This window comes from Schistocerca piceifrons, chromosome 5 (assembly GCF_021461385.2).
Source record: "Schistocerca piceifrons isolate TAMUIC-IGC-003096 chromosome 5, iqSchPice1.1, whole genome shotgun sequence".
NCBI classification, from domain to species: domain Eukaryota; kingdom Metazoa; phylum Arthropoda; class Insecta; order Orthoptera; family Acrididae; genus Schistocerca; species Schistocerca piceifrons.
In genome coordinates, this window is record NC_060142.1 from 237,358,033 (window position 1) to 237,379,563 (window position 21,531).

General features: G+C 38.1%; 1 protein-coding gene across 1 annotated transcript in view; it reads left to right on the forward strand.

Annotated features, from left to right (window-relative positions):
- Window positions 1–21,531, forward strand: part of LOC124798180 (collagen alpha-2(IV) chain) — a 277,057-nt gene that overhangs the window by 240,045 nt on the left and 15,481 nt on the right. Inside the window, exons 26-27 of the mRNA XM_047261466.1 lie at window positions 387–602; window positions 7,273–7,442. Of these exons, the coding sequence (XP_047117422.1) occupies window positions 387–602; window positions 7,273–7,442 (386 nt within the window). The remainder of the gene's footprint in view (window positions 1–386; window positions 603–7,272; window positions 7,443–21,531) is intronic.

The following is a 21,531-nucleotide window of genomic DNA, read 5'->3' on the forward strand; positions in this document are numbered from 1 at the left end:
CTGCTTTATTCATTATATACTTGACATTCTTGAAAGTTATTTGAACTTTGTTTCATAGAGAAGCACAATCACTTGTAAGGCATCGTTTGTTTTGCTTTACTCTAAAAATAAAGAAGCAATTGGCTCTTCCCCTATGATTTTGTTGTACAACATGATTAGTAATAATCAGCTGTGCCCTGCTGTCATGTTCCTCTTGCTAGAAGTAGGGCCTTGTATCTTGTTCCTACTTTGATCTATTGTTAGAATAACTTCTTCTTTTCTTTTGTGGGCTTATAAATCACCTTTCTTCGCTTTCTTTGATCTCTTCCTCTCTGCACAATAGTAGTAGCAGTTTAGTTTATTGCAATGGAAAAATGTACTTATGTAAATGTCTTTCTTGTTGGCAGGAGTTGCTGGCATACCTGGGCGACCTGGTGAAAAGGGTGATCGAGGTTTTGATGGCCTTCCTGGTACCCCTGGTCCAGTAGGACCCCCAGGAGAGAAGGGTTATCCTGGAGCTGCAGGAGCTCCTGGTACCCCTGGGTTTGATGGGCAGAAAGGAGACAAGGGCCTTCCTGGACCTGCACCACCATTTGGACCAAAGGGAGAGAGAGGTCCTCCTGGTAAGTGAGAGCCCATAGACAGAATTGAACATCCTGTTAGCTACAAAAGGAGTAGAACATAATTTTGGTGAGATCTTTTGTTGTTATTATGTGAAATTATCATCACAAACATACAGAAAAAAATCATTATAGATTTTAGTGAAGAAACAATAATTTACTGGTTTGTAATCTCTGCAGAGCAGTATACGACTGAAGAAGAAGATTCTGGACCTTAATTTTCTCTTCAACATGTAACTTGTTTAGCAGATATATATCAGGAATAATGGGAGATCTCATGAAAACTGGCATGGTTGTGCTGCTCTCATGTAGCATTTACATTTTTTGCTTTCAGTTCCATTTTACATTATATATTGACATTTCAAACTAACTGTAGAAATACTGCAGTGGGTATTTGACTGTAGTTTGGGGCATGCAGCATATCATCAGTTTTTATTTTGTCAAATGTGAGGTAAACAATATACAACACAACTTAAATCAGTATATAACTCTGTGAGAATCAGTTATCATACTCTCCTTGCAGTTTTACTTCACGTAATCTTATTCTCAGTATTGTCAAGACTGGTTGTCTGAACATAAGGGGTAATCAAATGAAAATGAGACAGATGGAAAAAAGTAAGTAAACTGTTTATTATTTCAGAAGTAAACACCTTAACTGTTGATAAATTCATCCCACTGTGAGACAAGATGGTCAATGCCTTCATGGCAAAATGTTTGCAATTACCGTTGGAACCATGATTGTACAGGCATGCACTTTTTCGTCCAAAGAAAATTGAAGGCCACAAATAGCTTTCTGCAAAGCTCCAAAAATATGGAAATTCCCCGGAGATAGATAAGGACTGTATGGGGGATGTGTAAGGGCTTCCCAATGAAACTTCTGCAGCATAGTTGAAACAACCTTGGCAACATGTGGGCACACAGCACAACGGGGTATCCAAGAAAAACCTTGATTATTTTTTAAAAACTATATATTTTCAAATTGTTTACAAAACAACCTTATCCCTTTCAAAATACTCTCCATTACAACTAACACATTTGTTCCACTGGTGTATCCACTGTTCAAAACATTTTTTGTAGTCATGACTGATGACTCCCCCCCCCCCCCCCACCCACCCCCACCGCCTCTCCCGCCCCCCTTGATTTCTTCAATGTCAAATGAGTGTCCTTTCATGGCCCGCTGGCCGCTGGTGGCCGAGCAGTTCTGGTCGCTACAGTCTGGAACCACGCGACCGCTACGGTCACAGGTTCAAATCCTGCCTCGGGCATGGATGTGTGTGATGTCCTTAGGTTAGTTAGGTTTAAGTAGTTGTAAGTTCTATGGGACTGATGACCTCAGTAGTTGAGTCCCATAGTGCTCAGAGCCATTTGAACCATTTTCATGGCCCTTTTCATGCATGGAAATAAGAAAAAGTCACACAGAGCGAGGTCCGGCATGTAAGGTGCATGGGGCAGTGAAACCATGCCATTTTCAGCCAAAAACTGTTTAACAGAGATGGCTGTGTGTCCAGATGTGTTGTGGTGGAATAACCAATCTCCTGTCTGCCACAAAACGGATCTTTTTTTACTAACACTGTTGTGCAATCTTCTTAAAACATTCAAATAAAAGGTTTGATTGATGGTCTGACCTGAGGGAACGAACTATGAATGATCTATGTCCTTGGCATCAAGAAAGCAAATCAGCATTATTTTGATGTTTGGTTTGACTTGATGACATTTTTTTGGACCTGGTGACTGTTGCCTTATTTCTGGGTTGTAACTATAAGATCATGACTCATCACTAGTAATGACCTTTGACAAAAAATCTGGATCAGTTTCAAGCAGTTGTTTCAAGGATTGACATGTTTTAACTCGATGTTCCTTTTGATTGTCAGTCAGAACCTGAGAAAGAAACTTGGCAGCAACCTTTTCATTCGCAAATCTTCTGTTAAAATTTGCTGCACCAAGCTCCAAGATAACCCATTAATCCCTAGCAGTTGATCAGTTGTCACTCAGTGGTCTGTGAGCACAAGCTCTCGAATTTTTTCAATATTTTTGTCAATTTGGGCAGTTGATGGACGTCCAGAAGGAGGTTTGTCATCAGTTGACATGTCAGGCAGACCATTCGTACACTTGAGTTTTTCGCATAGTGATAAGCTGTTTTTAACATTAAAACAGTTTCAGTAGTATCTTTACTGAGCATAAAACAAAATTTCACAACTGCACATTGTTCACTTAAACTTGCCACCATAAAAAAGCAAAACAAGAACACAACAGCGCTAGCAAAAACAGTCACTGCAGATGAACAGACCAAGCCAAGTTGACAAAAAAGGTGGCACCGAACTGGAAATGTATTATGCCTATCAGCAGAAATGTGTACTACACAAGCTCCACCCATGGCAATGTTATTTCGGTTTTGTTTTGCATACCCCCTCATATATCTCACCTTGGCTGACCACAACTCCTCATGGGCAGTATCCATAAAAGTACCTTTTCTGGTGGCGTTGTTGTATTTCAGCTTTGTTGTTTTATCATGTGCTGTTTCAGTTGAGAATGATAATGCCAACTCTTTGTTCGAATCTATGCTGACTGATTTTCATTTTCAGTTTAATCATGCTTCAAAATATCTTACCGCCAGTACTCATCACACACTATTTTGGCTTGATATACAACCTTTACAGACTTCTAGTGTCACAACCTTAAGGGATAACATCACAACATCAAACACAAAGTGACCACATGGTCTAGTGGTATAATGTCACAACAGAAAACACAAAGTGAGCACATAGTTTTTGTTTAGTAACACCAAGGTGCCGGGTTTGATTCCGTCACCAATTTAATTTTGTCTTCTTGGAAGGGCCAAAATGTGATCCACTCAGCCTTGTAAGTCCATTTACATAGCTGCTTGGATATAAAAACAGTGAAACTGACAGGTAAGTCGCCAAAGTGATGCTGCAATGAAAGGCTTGCACCACACTAAGTGACACGACATTTATGTACTAGCAGTAAAAGCATCTGCTGTTATTGTTTCAGGTTATAGAGCGAGATGCTTCACATATTACGACTAAAGATTTTATTCTTTGCAAGATTCTAGACCAGTTGTACAGAATTCAGGTGTAGATCATATAGTGGCAACATTTTGTCACTGGAATAAAGAGGAGAAGTTTGATGCTCCTTATTAACACCACAAGGCTTATCTTGCCTATGTATTTTTAATTTTTTTTTCTGTACATTTCTACATGATAGTCTCAAGTTTGTGTTGTAATCATAGGGGAGGAGTGAACACAAAATGAAATTCTGCATTCGCAACCGAAAATGTTGTTTGACAATACTCTTTTGCACACTGTCACTTTGCAACATTTATTCACATGTTGTCCATGTAAACCACTAGTACTTTAATTCTGACTAGTGTCCTGTCCCAGCTTTGCAGAGGAAGCACTAAGTATCTGTTGCACTAAGTAACTATTCCTTGTGAATCAGTCCATCAATTAACGAAAACCATGACAAAATCCAAACAGTAGTTCTGAAATTAGCCTTCACATACAGACAGAAAAATGTGGTGGGGGTCTTAATAATATCTATAGATTTATTTATTTATTTGGTAAAAAGTGTACTGTAGTATGCTCTTTATGCAAGTACATTCTCTCATCTACGCATAATGACTCTCATTCTGTCACCTTTTAAAGCCAAATACCAGATAACGAATAGTTTTCTCAGAGTTATTTTGCTAGACTGGAAGTCCAGTCCTGTGCAAAGATGGTATTTCAGTGTGTTATTTACGGTTCTGCAGAAATTGCTGTCTAATAGCATCTTTATCTATATCATGAATTAACTGTTTACTGTGTTCATTTTACTCATACTTATTTGGCTTTGGGGTAGACACTTGTACCCTGCTCCACTCAACATCATATCCTTCCTCCCATAATTTGCACACCAATGTCTTACTTGACTTATGCTTGTCAATGTTTGCGTGCACTTTCTGCTGCCTTCTCCATCAGCAATATCACAACTTTCTTGTTCTCACTGATAGCAAAATTAATTATGTTAATAGCAAGTTGTCACTGGCTCTCATTAAGTTATTTTCCAGTCTCTCTTTCTGCGATCGCACTGTGAGGTAATGATGCATGCTACTTTTAACTGAAACATGACTGTGCCTAGTCATGTGACCAGCTTGGTTCCTGCTAAAGCTGGGTAACCAATCTGCCTTTCTGTGTAATACATATTATTATTATTATTATTATTATTATTATTATTATTATTACAATATGTCAGCTGGAGGATTGTAAACTGAAAAAGAGTCACAGAAATCTTTTTAACTGCAGATCTGTTACACACAGACATAGACAAATTTGTAGATGATGGAATAAAGTCAGTGATGTTTGCTATTTATCCTTAAAGATGCAATACAGGTTGTTTCAAAAAGGACTTTACAACTTTGAAAATTAGTTTAAATTAATTTATAGTATCTACAGAGGTGATTGTAGTGTCAATTTGTATGGAAATACATCAAGTTTTTTCTTGCGTAGTTCACTGGTGCCAAATCGCACTGTAAGAAGCGGTAATGGCAGTTGCGCTAGAGATGGCTGCCTGCACTGGACCCAAGCATGCTAGCTGTGTTTTTGGTTTGAAGAATTGAAGCCAGCGAAAACAGTTCAGCATATTTTCTGTACCAAGTATGCTGAAAATCCTCCTAGCAGGCCCACAATTTATGAGTGGCGTAAATGTTTTGTAGAAACAGGGTGCTCGGTAAGACATGGGAAATCATCAGGTCGTCCAAGCACATTTGATGACATTGTTGAGCATGTGCGACAATGTTTTGTCAGCAGCCCTAGGAAATCAACCCAGCGTGCATCATATGTACTGCAAATCTCATGTATGACTTATTGGTGTGTGTTGTGAAACTGTTTGCACACAAGCAATAAAAGACACTGATAAAAATGCTCACAAGAACTCTTGCATGCATATGTTAAGTTGATTACATGAAGATGAACATTTCTTGCACAAAATCATCTTTTCTGATAAGTCAACTTTTCTCTTAATTGGCAAGGTTAACGCACATAACTGTAGGATTTGGGACAGTAAAATCCACATGAAACATTGCAACATGTTTTTGATAGCCCTAAATTGAATGTTGTTTACGCTTAGAGGAGGAACAAAGTGTAAGGCCCCTCTTTATTTCCGTGAGAGACCCGTCAACGGGATAGTGTACCTGGATATGTTACAACAATTTTTGATACCACAGATCGATCCAGATGACCAAGAATGAAATATTTACTTCATGCAACATGGTGCACCACCCCACTACCTGGCTGACATCCGGGATTTTCTCAGTGACCGCATTCCAGGTCAATGGATTGGCCATGATGTGCCAATTGCATGGCCCATGAGTTTCCCAGACCGGACACCACTTGATTTTTTTTAATGGGGATTCGTCAAGGATATTGCATTTGTACTTCCTGTGCCAGCTTCTCTGTCTGAACTTAGAGGAAGAATTTACGCCACCACTGGGCAAGTTACACCTGCAATGCTACAGTAAGTTTGGGAAAAAATTGGCTTCCTGTGGGATGTCTGCAGAATAACTAATGGAAGCCACATACAACATCTTTAGTTTAAAGTAAAAAAACTTGATGTGTTTCTGTACAAAATAACACTAAACCCAGCTCTGTATTTTCTTTCAATAACTTTGTATGAATATTTTAAGTTGTGAAGTACTTTTTGAAACACTCTGTATAGGTAATGAAGGCAGCAACTCATCAGAAGGTGAATGAAAAATACCACAGAGTCATACTTAAAGCTCAGAAAATTGTGCAAGATTTATCATTGCCTGCCACTTTCAGCTTTTATGTGGCTGCCTATTCTGTCATCTTCCACCTTTGCATTCATCCTTCCATCATCTACCATTGAGATATCACTGTCTTTCATGTCACCCTTCTTGGTTTGCTCTCTCAGTGCCATCATCGAAATTCCAGCCAACAACATATCATTTTTTTCAGAATTGTGTTACTGTCTTTCTCTGTTACCACATTCTGGTAAATTTGGTTATTGTGTCAGTATATTCTAAAATTATTTAAATTATTCCTTCATTTAATACACTTTTATAGCTGCAAAATGTAAAGAACTATTAATTCTTATACAGATGCATTCCATGCATTATGCATCCTTATAGTTAAAATTTGAATAGTGTTTTATAGAATGTAATTTTCACTCTGCAGCAGACTGCTATGAAACTTCTTGGCAGATTAAAACTGTGTACTGGACTGAGACTCAAACTTGGGCAAATTCTCTACGAACTGAACTACCCATGCAAGACTCATGACCCATCCTCACAGATTTACTCCCACCAGCACCTCATGTCCTACCTTCCAAACTTCACAGAAGTTCTGCAAAACTTGGAGGACTAGCACTTTTGGGAGAAAGGATATAGGAAAGACATGGTTCCTAAAGCTGTGGAGACAGGTTGTGAGTCATGCAGGGAAGCTCAGTTGGTAAAGGACTTACCCGTGAAAGGCAAAGGTCCTGAATTTTAGTCTCAGTCTGGCACACAGTGTTAATCTACCACGAAGTTTCATTGTTTTATAATGTTGACCACGTATTCCTTCAGTCATCCACTTTCTATTGTTAGTTATACTGAAACTTAAGTCGCACATTTTTATACTAAGGTTTTTTTAGTACATTCAGATATTCTTTATGTTCGTAGGTCTACCTGGAAGGCCGGGCGACCGTGGACCACCAGGGTTGGCTGGTGCTCCTGGAACTCCAGGACTAAAGGGTGAGCCAGGACCACCAGGTATCAATGGTCTTCCTGGGTTAAGAGGGCCACCAGGTCTGAAGGGAGAAATGGGTCTTGATGGAACAGCTGGCATACAAGTTAGTTTTGTATTATTTTCATCATTTTATTAATATTATAAATGCAATAATTTTCTCTAGGAAGTCATTGTGGTCATGATGGTGTAATTTAAAAGGAAAAAACTTGTCATCTAGTTTCAATTCCAGGTTTCTTTAATCTTATGGGCTTTGATTTTATTTTTTATTTATTTATTTATTTATTTCTTGTTCCGTAGATCCAGTTAGTGAGTCAATCACAAGGATATGGAACGTGTCAAATTGTACAGGTTTCAATTTAAACTTACAATAAATACAAGGGCATTTCAATGGCAAATTGTACATAGTTTAAGTAAGACATACTATAAATACAGTAACAGATACAATGTCAGCTAGATAACATAACTACCATTTGACAGAAAAAGGAGCTTCAAATAAAGGTTAAAGATAAGAGCACAAAGTTAAATCAGATATTAGGCCTACAAGAGTAAATACATGTACAGCCAATCTGTTGTTACAAAAAGTGTGCTAATGCCCAAATGCACATTAAAATCAATTGAACTACTTCTAGACATAATACGTTTAGTGATGGTATACATTTTCTTTCAGGTATTCATCCACAGTATAATAAGATTTCTCTGTCAGGTAATCTTTGAGAACTTGTTTAAATTTTGGCAGTTCTGTATGAACACATTTGATATGTAGTGGTAGAGCATTGAACAGCTTAATGCTGGAGTAGTAAACTCCTTTTTGTACCAGAGTGAGACGTTTCATTTCTAAATGTAGATTGTTTTTGTTTCTGGTGTTATAACCATGGAATTTACTGTTGTCTTGGTAGATGGAATAATTTTTGCACACAAAGGTAAGCAAGGAAAAAATATACTGTGAGGCAGTTGTTAGGATACCTATCTTCCGAAACAAGTGGCTGCAAGAGTGTCTTTGATGGACCCCACACTTATTCTGATTGCTTTTTTTTTAGATGGTGAAAACTTTTTTTTGCAAGTGGTTGGTTCCCCCAGAATATGATAGCATATGACATCAATGAGTGGAAGTAGCCAAAGTAGGCAACCTTAATAGTGTCAACTTCAGCCACTGAAGAAATTACCCGTAATGCAAATGTTGCCGAGCTAAGTTTTTTACATAGATGAAGAATGTGAACTGACCAATTACATTTACTGTCTGATTCAGATTCTTTATTAGTCATTCAGCATTGTTACATGCAATAGACTTCGTCAGTTCACTTAACCTATTAATTTTACAAAAAAAATTTTTTACACATTTAAGTTGATATTAGGCATTTCTAAAAATTCTTCTAATGAATAGAATGGATTTGTTAACAAGAAGTTATGAACATTGTCTTTAAATAATTTGTCAGGCTTGATTGACTCATTTTTAGACAATTTGTTATATATTTTAATTACCATATACTTATGACTATTGTTAGTTTTGGCTAATCTATTTTGTCGCAACAGCAGAGAAGTACACGTTCTTGTATAGTAGCCATGTCTTTCATTTGTTACACTTAAATTAGGTAGTTCAGCAAGTATGTAGTTAACACTGTCAAGAATATATAAATTAATTACTGTTAAAATTCTATGTTTAGTGAACAATGGTTTACAGTGTGTTCTATTATCTACCTTAGCCATTACTCTGATTGCTTTCTTCTGGATCACCATAATTTCATTTATTTTTCTGCTGTTTCCCCAGAATATTAACCCATACCTTAAAACAGATTGAAAAAAGGCAAAGTACGCTGTCCTTACGTACTCAAATGTCACACAACACATCAGTCTCTTCAACAAATATATAACTCTTGACAACCTAACCACTATGTGATCAACATGAGAGTTCCATGTTGGACTGTTGTCAAGTACAATACCTACAAACTTTGCCTTTTGTTTTTCTATTTTTGTAGTCTTTGATAGACTGAACCACATATTCTGGGTCTTTTCCTCATTTAATAGCAGACCATTGGCATTAAACCATGATGTTGCATTTTCTTTTGCCAATTTCATATCACTTACAAGGTTATCAAGTACATGGTTTACAGATAGAAAAGTTGTGTCATCTGCATACATATATGTCTTTACATCTATATTTCCTGGTAAGTCATTTATGTGTACAAGGAAAAGAAGTGGTCCCAATTTAGATCCCTGTGGCACTCCATGTTGAACCTCGAGTATGTTTGACAGATGACTTCCTGAACTCACCACCTGGTTCCTTTTATTGAGGTATGATTTGATGAGTTTTAAACTTTTATCACATATTCCATAGTACTCAAGTTTAGAGAGCAGAAGTGAGTGGTCAACACAGTCAAAAGCTTTGCTCAGATCACATAAGGTTACCTGTGTGTGCGCATGGTCCTCAAATGCTGCTAGAATGTCTCTGACTAAGAGCTCTATGGCATGTATAGCTGACCTTCCTTTTCTGTAACCAAACTGTGATGCACTTAACATACCATTTAGTTCTAGGTACTCATACATCTGCTTATATATTATGCCTTCAAAGACTTTTCCTAGTACTGGAATTAGTGAAATTGGTCTGTAGTTTGCAGGATCTGATTTGACACCCTTCTTAAAGACTGGAGTTACCTTGGATAGTTTGAGAGGATCAGGAAAAAACCCTTCTATGAGACACAGGTTTATAGAATATGTTAATGGTGCTGCAATGTAATGTATGATTTCTTTCAATAGATTGTTTGACATATTAAAAATATCTGTACTGTATGATTTTTTCATTTCTTTGACTATTTTAAGAACTTCATGTTGGCATACCTCTCTGAAGTGTTTCAATGATGATCTGGCCCTATTATGATTTAGGTTTGCTCTCTTCAGATAATCTATATATGTTACATTGGGTTTACTGATCAGCTTTTTGATATCATCAGCACAGCTTACAAAATATTTATTGAATGTATCTGCTGGTATTGGGACTGTCTTGTCGAAGTTTCTGACTTCACCTTTAACAGTATTAATTACTGACCAGGCTGTTTTGCATTGGTTTTTACTATTTTTTATGAAATTTGTGTTGTATCTTAGTTTCACTAATTGCAACTCTTTCTTATACAGTTTCTTAGTGATTTTTTCAAGATCCTTAATTTCATTAGAATTGTTTACTTTGGCAAGGCGCTTCAACAGCAGTAGCTTATTTTTTAGATTCTCCAGTTCTCTGGTGTACCAAAATTTACCTTTTCTTGTTTTATGGTATTTCTTTTGAACAAGATGGGCTTTTAAAATACCTGTTAAGTAATTGTGGAATGTTTCATAAACTGTTTGGGCACTGGAATCACAGTTTTGAAATAATTTGTCCCAGTTTGTTATGCTCAACTGGTGTGTTAGTTTTATGAGATTGTGTTTTGTTAATATTAAGGTATTAGATTTTGTTAACTTTTGTCCAGCCTTGCTCTCATCTCCTTTTATAAAATGTCTTAACTTTACTGTTAACATGGAGTGGTCTGAGAAAACAAACTCCTTTACCTTGGTGGAGTACATATCACGAGCACAGTTGACAAAAGCATTATCCAAGCACGCTTGTAGTCTTGTTGGCTCTGAATTTACATGATGGAAGTTGTGCTGCCTCAGCATATTCAGTAACTTATTTACACTGGGTTTGTTGCATGTTACATCAAAGCTTGAATTAAAGTCTCCCCCAATTACAGTTACATACTGTTTCCATTTCGTTATGTAGCAGAGTACACTGTCTAAATTATCTAAAAAAGTTTTATCATCTGAGTCAGGCGAATGGTAGATACATACTATGATAAGTTTCATTATATCACATATGATCCCGGTAATTTCAAAGTGTTTCTCTACACATGCCCAACCAAGATCTAGTTCTCTACACTCTATTTCATTTGAAACATAGATAACAGTACCACCATTACAGTACTGAGATCTGCAAAAACTGTTTCCATATTTATAACCTTCTGGTACATAGTATTGTATTTGTTCTGGTTTAAGCCAATGTTCTGATATACATAAGAAAGAATACTTATTCTGTGGCAATGACTCATCCAGAATTTCAACTTTATTTTCAAGACCCTGAATGTTTAAAAATAGGATGTTGTTGTGACTTATCTGTGAGTTAGCAGGCTGGTTTTTCACATTTTTATTTTCTTCTTGGCTTGAAACCATAAAAAATTATCACTGAATGACACAGATGTATTTTTCCTTTGGCTCCTCCTTAAGCATTGCTGTGTTGCTGCTCCAGTCGTTGTTGGTTCTGTTACTGCTGCTGCTTCTGCTGATAATGATGGTGCTGCTGCTGTTTCACTTATTTCTGGTGTTTGTTGTTCCATAACTGCTGTGCCTTTCTGTGAATTATTAACATTTGGAGTGTTCATTTGCATTAATAAAATTTCACATTTGTCTTGGAGAGGTGTAGCTTCACTGATAGCAGATTTCACATTGGATTCTACAGGATACACACACTTCCTGTCCATGAGAGGTATGACTTTTCTATCATCACACTGCACATTTGAGATTTTATTTACAAGTTCTAAAATTTTGGTTACTATTACGTTTTTTCCCAGTACATTTAGATGGGAACCATGTGTTGTGTGAAATCTTTTCCCTAAGTTGCTGATGTTCACAAATGTTACATTTTCAAACCGCTTGCAAATATTTTGCATCTCTTTATTTGCAGTTTCAATTTCTTTATTTACACAGGACCATTCTATCAAGTCGTAACGGTGTGGCACTGAAAAAACAATAACATTTGTTCCTCTCAGCTCATACAGTTTTCTTTTTAGCGAGATTAAGAGATCGTTTTTTTCGTTCCTAGCTATATCATTTGATCCCGCCAGGAAGATGGAAAAGTCCTTTTTGCTCAATGAGGAAATTTTTTCTTGACTCATTGACGTAGCAGCACTGAATTTTGCTCCTGGTTTTATTGTACAGTTAAAACTAAAATTCTGACTACTTGTACGCCGAAATTCAGCGGCTGTATTTCGTCCTTGGCTGTCGGCATACAGTTCAATTTTACCGGTACTTGCTGTTCCGAGGTTGCCTGTTTTCTGCCTGTCTTTGCAGTAAGCGAAGTCTTGTTTGGCACTATTTATTGTGTCTTTCTTGCTAACACATGTCGATATTGTCTCAGTAGAGCAGCTTAGCGGTGGAAGATTTTTCGTGAGCACTTTCGCATATGATCTTTTACTTAACTGCTGCTGAAATATTCCATGTTTTACCTTATTCACAAAGTCGTTTGATTTTCCACATGGTACACTCGCACCGTTAACTTCACTTTCACAATCCGTAGTCAAAAGAGCTTGAAAGTAATTTTCGTTCACTGTATTTATGTTTCTTTCGCTGTTTTCTGTATCTTGTATTATCTGTTTGCGTCTTTTGTACTTCACTTCCGTCCAATTCTCCGACATATTCGTACTTTCATGGCGCGAGTTTTTCATGTTCCGTTCACTTTTTTCTTCTTTAAGTTCCTTGATATCCATCTTCAAGGAACTGATAATAAATTGTAAACTAGACACCTGTTCGCTGAGCTTTGTAATTTCATCCTTACAACTGTCACAATTTTTCTTTTTCACGGCAAAATTCACACTTTTTCTCGGACACGCACAACGAATTTTTACACTAGCCGCCATCTATGTAAGCACCCAGGAATTTTGTGTCTTCAACTTTCTGTATTGGTTGATCTCTACATTTTATGTTAATTTCATCGGGATTACTTTGTGATGTATGGAACCTCATATAATGAGTTTTATCTGCATTGAGCGAGAGACCATTTGAGGAGAACCAATTTAAGATGTCATTAAAAACAGTATTTGTAGTTTTTTCAAGATCATGATCAATCAAATCGTCAATTAGAATTGTGGTATCATCGGCAAACAGGGTAAATTTGCTGTTTGTCTCAGAACAAAGAGGAAGATCATTAATAAAGATGAGGAAAAGCAGTGGGCCCAAAACGGAGCCTTGAGGCACACCACACGTTATCGTGCCCCATTCAGACGAGGCAGGTTCTCCAGAAGAGCCATTTAGTATTACAGTCTGCTTCCGATCCTGTAGATATGATTGCAGCCACAAGCCAACAGTACCACCTAAACCATAGTATTCTGCCTTTTTCCAAAGAATTTGGTGGTTTACACAGTCGAAGGCTTTCGTAAGATCACAAAAAATACCCACTGGAGACATTTTTTTGTTAATGGCTTCCAAAACTTGGTTGCTGAAAGAGAATATTGCCTGTTCAGTACAAAGACCGGCACGAAAACCAAACTGATTTTTGCTTAAGATATTGTGGAAGTTGAGATGGTCTACAGTCCTCCTGTGCATGAGTTTTTCTAGAATTTTCGAGAAGGTAGTTAATAGGGATATTGGGCGATAGTTTGTAACAATGCTTTTATCCCCTTTTTTAAAGAGAGGAATCACTACAGCCAACTTAAGTCTGTCAGGGACAATCCCATCTTGTAGGGATGCATTCTCTATGTTGCATAAGACGGGACTAACAAATTTATAACAGTGTTTCAGTATTTTACTAGAAATATTGTCCACACCAGCAGAATTTTTATTTTTTAATGATCTAATTACTCTTGACTTCGCTTACAGTAACTGGAGGTAAGGATATCTGTGGGATTCTGTTACTAATAGCTTTCTGTAGGAGGGACAATGATTCTTCCATAGAACCATTACAGCCTGTCTTCTCTGCTGCTCTCAAAAAGTGGTTATTAAATATTTCTGCAACCAACTCAGGTTTCTTTATGATACTGTCCCCTGTATTAATCTCTACCTGAGACATGTTCCCTGTTGTCCTGCCAGTTTCCCTCTTTATTACATTCCATATAGTTTTAATTTTATTTTCTGAGCTTTCAATTTCTGATTTTATGCACATACTTTTAGATTTATTTATAACCTTCTTGAGAATGCTACAGTGAAGTTTGTAGTGTTGTCGTTTCTTTGGATCATTACAAGTCCTGAGAGAACTGTATAACATCCTCTTTGTTCTACAAGATGTTATTATCCCTGCAGTGATCCAAGACTTCTTGGCATTGCCTATATGACTATTTCTAACTACTTTTTTTGGGAAAGATGGACTCAAATACAGACATGAATTCATTTAAAAATGAATTGTACTTTTTGTTTACATTGTTTCCCTATAAACTCGGCTCCAGTCTATCTCTTTTGGCTATCATTGAATTTTTTAAGGCCCTGTTCATTTATTATCCTAAAAGATTTCCAAGAATGCTCGGAACTGTTGCACACACTGATGTAATTGAGCCTAAGCAATTGACCACCATGATCAGAAAGGCCAAGGATTGGATGTACAGTGATCTCATTGCATTTAGACTTATCTATAAATATATTATCTATCAGACTTTTACTGTTAACAGTAATCCTAGTTGGGAAATCTACTATTGCCATCAGATTATAAGACTCCATTAAATGTACTAAATCAGCTTTACTATTGCTCTCATTTAGGAAATCAACATTAAAGTCACCAGTAATTATCGTCCGCCCCGGTAGCTGAGTGGTCAGCGTGACAGACTGTCAATCCTAAGGGCCCGGGTTCGATTCCCGGCTGGGTCGGAAATTTTCTCCGCTCAGGGACTGGGTGTTGTGTTGTCCTAATCATCATCATTTCATCCCCATCGACGCGCAGGTCGCCGAAGTGGCGTCAAATCGAAAGACCTGCATCAGGCGAACGGTCTACCCGACGGGAGGCCCTAGCCACACGACATTTCCATTTATACCAGTAATTATCAAGTTCTTGGACTTTGAGTACAGTATGGATAATAAAGACTCTAAGTGCTTAAGAAATACATTCAAATTCCCTGAGGGAGATCTATACAGTGCTAACACTACAGCCGTGAAGTCATTTACAGTAATCTCAACACCACATACTTCAATTTGTTGCTCTATACAATGGCTCTTTAAATCTAATGCATTGTAAGATATGTTGTTTTTTACATAAATTACCACTCCACCTTTTTCCATTATGGTTCTAGAGTAATGCGCTGCCTGACAGTAACCACTTAGCTGTAACCTTTCAATATCTTTCACATGATGTTCACTAAAATATAATACATCAGTATCTTTTATTCCTTGTGGTTCCTCTAACAGAACAGTAATGGCAGTAATGTCATTTACTTTATTACCAAGTCCTCCCACATTTTGGTGAAAAATCGTCATTTCTTTGGAATTAGAGACAGATCTAAACTTTTGCCTAAAAAATTATCGGTAGCTACAGACACAGTACGTTCATTACTAACAATTTCCTGAAACATTTGAGTTTGAAACCGAGTCTGACTTGATGGTTGGAGCCATTCAAGTGCGATTGGTTCCAACTTTGGGGTACATTTGTGGGCTTCTTCCAATATTTTTGTTTTTAAGAGGGTACCTAATGCTTTTTTTCCTGATCTGTTCAGGTGCATACCGTGTCTTGTAAATAATTCTCATCCAAAACTGCTTACATCTACAACACAAGTATATTTAAAATGCTTACACAACTTTGCTAACTTAGAGTTCGTTTGTGAGATAGCCTCATTTACACAGGACTGTGGAATTAAGTCATGTCTCTTTGGAATGTTCACAACAAATACCTTAGACTGATGAAGCGCCGATATTTTCTTCCTGAGCGACTGTATGGCATCATTCCCTTCGTTGCAGGCAACGTTGTTTGAGCCACCTATTAAGATCACACACTCGTTTTTTACTTTTTCAGGATCACACCCCGCTACAACTTCTTGAAGTTTAGCACCTGGCTTCACAATTCCACAAACATCGGCAGCATTAAAACTGCTTTTCACTATATCAGCCATGCCTCTACCATGACTATCAGCAAAAATGTGAAAACGATTTGTTGATGTTTCACTCACAGCAGACTGGATCACACCACTGCCACTTTCATTGCTGTTAACTGAACGTTGTGGCTTTGGAAGATCAAACCTAACCTTTTTCCGATAGTTTATCGGCACACTCTTCTTACGACTGTTTTCACTTTTAGTGAGACTATTACTAGAACAAAGTACATCAAAATTGTTTACATTCTCGAACCTCGAAACATTTGCTGTACACAAATTTTTAGTGCCGATTGTTTGACGCTTGTTGTGTACTACCTTCCATTCTGATGATTTATCAGCGTCATTTTGCACCAATGTAGCCATGTTCTCACGAAAGTTTTTGTCCTTCTGTCTTGAAGCAATGGATCCATGTTTCGCTTCGACTTCAGTTCCATATTTTCGGACTTCAGGCTGTCGATTTCTATTCTTAGACTGCTGATTACACATTGTAAACTAGCAATACGCTCATTATACTTCAATAATTCACTTTTGCAACTTACACACGAATTTTTAACAGCTTCACTGTAACTTATTTTTGGAGTAAAATCGCGGATATCTACACACGCCGCCATCTTGAACTGACATTTGATGAAACTTAACTGCAGCTAGGTTTCCAAATCTCACATGTTGTGCAGTAGGCCCTACTCATAACTTAGCTCAGTTGTAATTTAAGCTATTAAAGATTTGTTTTCTCTTCTCTGTAAAGAAACTAGTCCTTCTCTTTTGTGTAAAGGACTGTTTATTACCATATTTCCATGTGCTCAATCACCATATTCATTCACATGATGGATAATCAACCTATTATTCAGGAAATGGAAAATTTCTGTAAATACAGTGATATTGGCTGAAGTAGGGTGGAGATCAATGGAGCAGCTGTGGTGGGATTACTGGTCTGTGTTGATTTGTGGCAGTTGGATGGGTGACTGCGGAGGTGGCATGGTGGTGTGTGTGGTAACATCAGGCTCTGTATGCACGCTAGGAGGTGATTGTTGTAACATTGGATCTGTGATGGTAAGGAACCCATCAGCTGATAGTCTCTTGATGTAAGAGCAGCCAGCTTGACATCACTGGGCAGTTTGTAGCTGTGAGTGAAATGTCTGTCAAACACATGACCTGGTATAGTATCAATTGTATGCCCAGTTTCATGGTAAATACCTCTCTGTTGAGGAGCCACATGTGAGTCCTGGGGCGGGGAGGGGGGGGGGGGGTACCACTCATGGACGATGCATGCACATAGCAAGAAAAATTCATGATACTGACATGAGTTTCTGGTGGCTCAGACATTGTAATGTGTCATAGCTGTATGTGTGTGTCGACTGCTGAAGCTGTGATGGTTGTTGGTATTAGTTGTGTCAGGACTATGGAGCTGCTCCTGTTGGAGGTGCTGCAGGTAAGAACATGTGACATGTAACTCACTTCCTGCAGAAGCCATTGTAATCTTCTGTATCTCCAATTCTAACGTTTGGCAGTCATTGAGTAGCTGTAGATGGTGGTCGTGTGGAGTGCACATTGAAGGTGCTTCTGGATTGTTGATCTGTGAAACCAGTTGTGCATATAATGGCAGACCATCAGTGTACAGATTTTCTACTATTAGTTTGGTTGAGGGTTACTTATGATAATTCCAGAGAGAGATGGAAGTGTTGCAGGGAATCCACGCCTAGGATTGGTTCACAAACATTTGCAGCCAAAACCTGCAATGAAAATGTTTTGCAGAGGCCAAAGCCTATGGTGCATGTGACTGTTCCATGAACTTTGACAGGAGAGTCATTCATAGTGAATAGTTGGACTACTGGTGTAGGAAGATGTAAGCAGAGTCTTCCTGGGAATGGTACTGTCTTCTGAACTGATGTTGATCAGAAGGTGTTGATTTTGTAAGAGATCCAGCATGTTGAGTCTACAGCACTCTACCCACTCTACCCATGCAACAACTGTGGCACCAGTGTTTTTGCGAGCCAGTGAAGCAGTGCCTCTCTGGTGGCGATGAATTTGCTGTTACAGGGAGGGGGGGGGGGGGGGGGGGGGGGGGGTCTGCGATGAAATAGCTGATAATGTATGCATGCTCTCCTGTGTTAGGGTGACAAACTAGGAAGTGTTGTCAGAAACGCTGTGGCCCTCTAGAATACAGTCAACAGTTGTGAACCATGTTGATGGCTGTTCTCGTTGGAATGGTGGTAGCTTGGGATGAAAACTTTCTTGTACGTATGCCCCATAAAAATTTTGATGTTTATGTGCTGGATCACATGGCCTGAGGGAGGTGATACACAAAATTCTTTTAACCAGATGTGTTGCATATGGTAAACTGTAAAATAGTCTGTGGAACATTGTCTTGTTGTAGGGAATGTTGAGTAAATTCACCACCAAAATTACCAAAGAGATCAAAAGTCATTGCACATTGTTCATCTACAACTGGGTCATTGCTGGAGTGCCTAGCATGAAACACAGGAATATCATTTGCACAGTTCATATACAATGTAGGTTGAGCCTTCTTTTTCTTCTTTTTGTGGGTTATCTATGGATGCCACCACTTTTCTGTCCCCAGTTTCCATCCTCTTCTGTGTTGACTTTCCTCAACATTCAGATTCCTGCTTCCATTGCCTTCTCCACATCATTTTGCCAGCTGCATCATGGGTGACCCCTTTTCTTCCACTGGGATGGTATCTATCGTAGTATCCTATTTGGTGTTCTGTCTCCATTCATCCTATTTTGTCCATATAGGTTGGTCCATGTGGTGAAGAAAATCACATGAAGTACCATGAAAGTCACTTTCTCATACCTGTTACTAACACAATCATGAGACAGCTCTTTTGTCATCTGAAGACAATCAGGCAAAATATAGTGATTAAGTTGCATTAGCTATTGTTGTTCATTGAGATGTCAGCATTGTGGGATTTCCTGGGGTAAAAGTTTGCAGTGAAATGCAGAATGCAGATTTAGGCTTCTAGAATACAGTTGATTACAACACAAAGATACAATTCGAACACATGTGCACTAGACAATTGTTCACAGTGAACTGAAAATACCAAAGATAAATTCCCCACAGGAGCTCAGCAACTGACAAAAGCTTCATTATCTTGCTTTTGATTGTGAGATAACCACATAAATTCCATTTTCTTATTTGTTGTCTTCCAGAATAATATTTACATCTTTCACAATCTTCACCATTTTCATGTCAAATATTGACACTCCCCCTTTTTCAGTAGTGGTATTTACTGAAAATACATTTCTTGACAATTCAGGGACGTGTGACACATTTATCAACAACACCTCTTCTGATTCAGCTTCACCAACAAGATTACAGTACATGAAGTTTCCATTTGTAGTCTTAATTTTTGTACCTTCACATTTGTAGTCTTTAATTTTTGTACCTTCACAGCTGTTCGCTCTTGACATAATTTTCCTTTCATGTGACAGACATGTGCTCTTTACTACCATTATCAACAACAAATTTGATATCTATTTTATTAATTTTCTTTTTGTGCTTTTCTGTCACAAGTGCTTCTGGTGTTTTCATTTTCTCATGTTCCTTCTTACAGTAACATTTTTCAGCAGGATGATTTGTGTTTTTGCAGAACTAATTTGATGCAGTCTCTTTATTGCCCAACACTCTCCCAGATAATATGTACCACAGGTACAGCACTGTATTTTGTTCCTGTTGTCACTAAGTTTCATTTTACACTCACTTATATAGTGAACTAAACACTGATTTCTCATTGTTTTTATTCTGATCTTTCTTCCTGTAGGCAGTAGCTTTGAAAGCAATAATACACTGGTGTCCAAAATTGAAGCAAAAAACAACCAATCCTATGTCTATTTCATGATGTAATCATACAAACTGTCAATAGATATCTTTACAATCATGTTCTGCATGAAAGATGCTATTCTGGTCAATGGCAACCACATTAACAATGATGTCAGGGCACCTATCAAATGGGGTAGCATTTGCCGGATAGTCCCACATCCACAGTCACTGTGTACGGAGCCACAGATGGTGCAACATGGCACAGAGAAGGTGCCTATGAGACTCTCTGCAGTGGAGGACTACAGGAAGAATGGAGGCATGACAGTCGCAACCTGATATGGCTTGGAGGCTTAAAGTGAATTATTTTGTTATTTCTCAAATGTGGCAACAGTTTAAAGAGACCAAAACTGTGCCCAAAAGACCAGAACACAGCAAACCCAATGTGAAAGCAGAAAAGAGGACTGTTATTTGGCTGTAGGAGTATGATGGTACTGCCTTAGAACTTAAACGGTGTACAAAAGGCTTCTGCAGAGTGTCCTTTATTGTCAAAGACCTGGTGTATTGTACCTCAGATGCATCTTCACAGAAGGGAACATCTAGAGTGGAGTTATCAACATGCCTCGTGGATGGTCAAACAGTGGGCCAATTTTATTTTCACAGATGAGTCCTAATTTGGTCTGGAGAGTGATTCTCAATAGATTCACATCTGGAGGCAATGTGGAACATGATTTTGGGACCCAAATTTTGTGGAAAGAGAGCGATATGAAGGAAGATCCCTAATGCTGTGGGCAGGGATTATGTTGACAACATAAATGCCTCTTCATGAAATCGTATGGGTGAATCGGCATTGCTGTCAGGTATCGTGACAAGATCTTGGGACCTCATGTATGGTTGTTGTGAGGTGATGTGGACCCAGACTTCGTATCGGTGGACGATAATCCTTGACCTCATACAGCATGGGTGGTTGATGTTTTCTTGGAAACAGAAGGTATTGCATGCATTGCATGACCTCCTCGCTCTCCCATTTTGAATCCCACACATAATGTCTCTGATGTACTAGTGGGGACAGGTTGCATCATGAGCATCCACCAACCACTCTCCAAGATTTTCAAGCAGCTCTGCAGGAAGAATGGACATTATTGCCTCAACATGAGGTTGATGACATCATTCAGGCTTGTACTGCTGCCAGAGGTAGTTACACCCCATACTGAGCACATTAACCAATTGTTAGAATGTGTGTGAAAATCTGCTAAGTTGGAAAAAATGGAGAACATTTTTGTCTATCATTATGCACGTTGCAGTTGTTTATGATCTGTATTCTTTACATTGTTTCTACTTTCCTATGACCTGTTTATATTGTTTTGTGGCAAAACAAACACCACCTTTCAAAAGTTCTTTTTGTTGTTATAATTTTGGATGACAGTTTATCTCTTCTTTGTTTTTCTTCATTTTATCTTCTCCAGATTTGAGTCTTAGTTTCAGGTTTTCCAATCTTTTCGTCCCCTTAATAGTAGAGTCCCATGCGCTACCAAAATGTTTGTATTCATAAGGCAACTCTGTTGTTATCCTTGTGATTAATGTTGTTTCATCAATGTTCTGCGCCAAGTGAT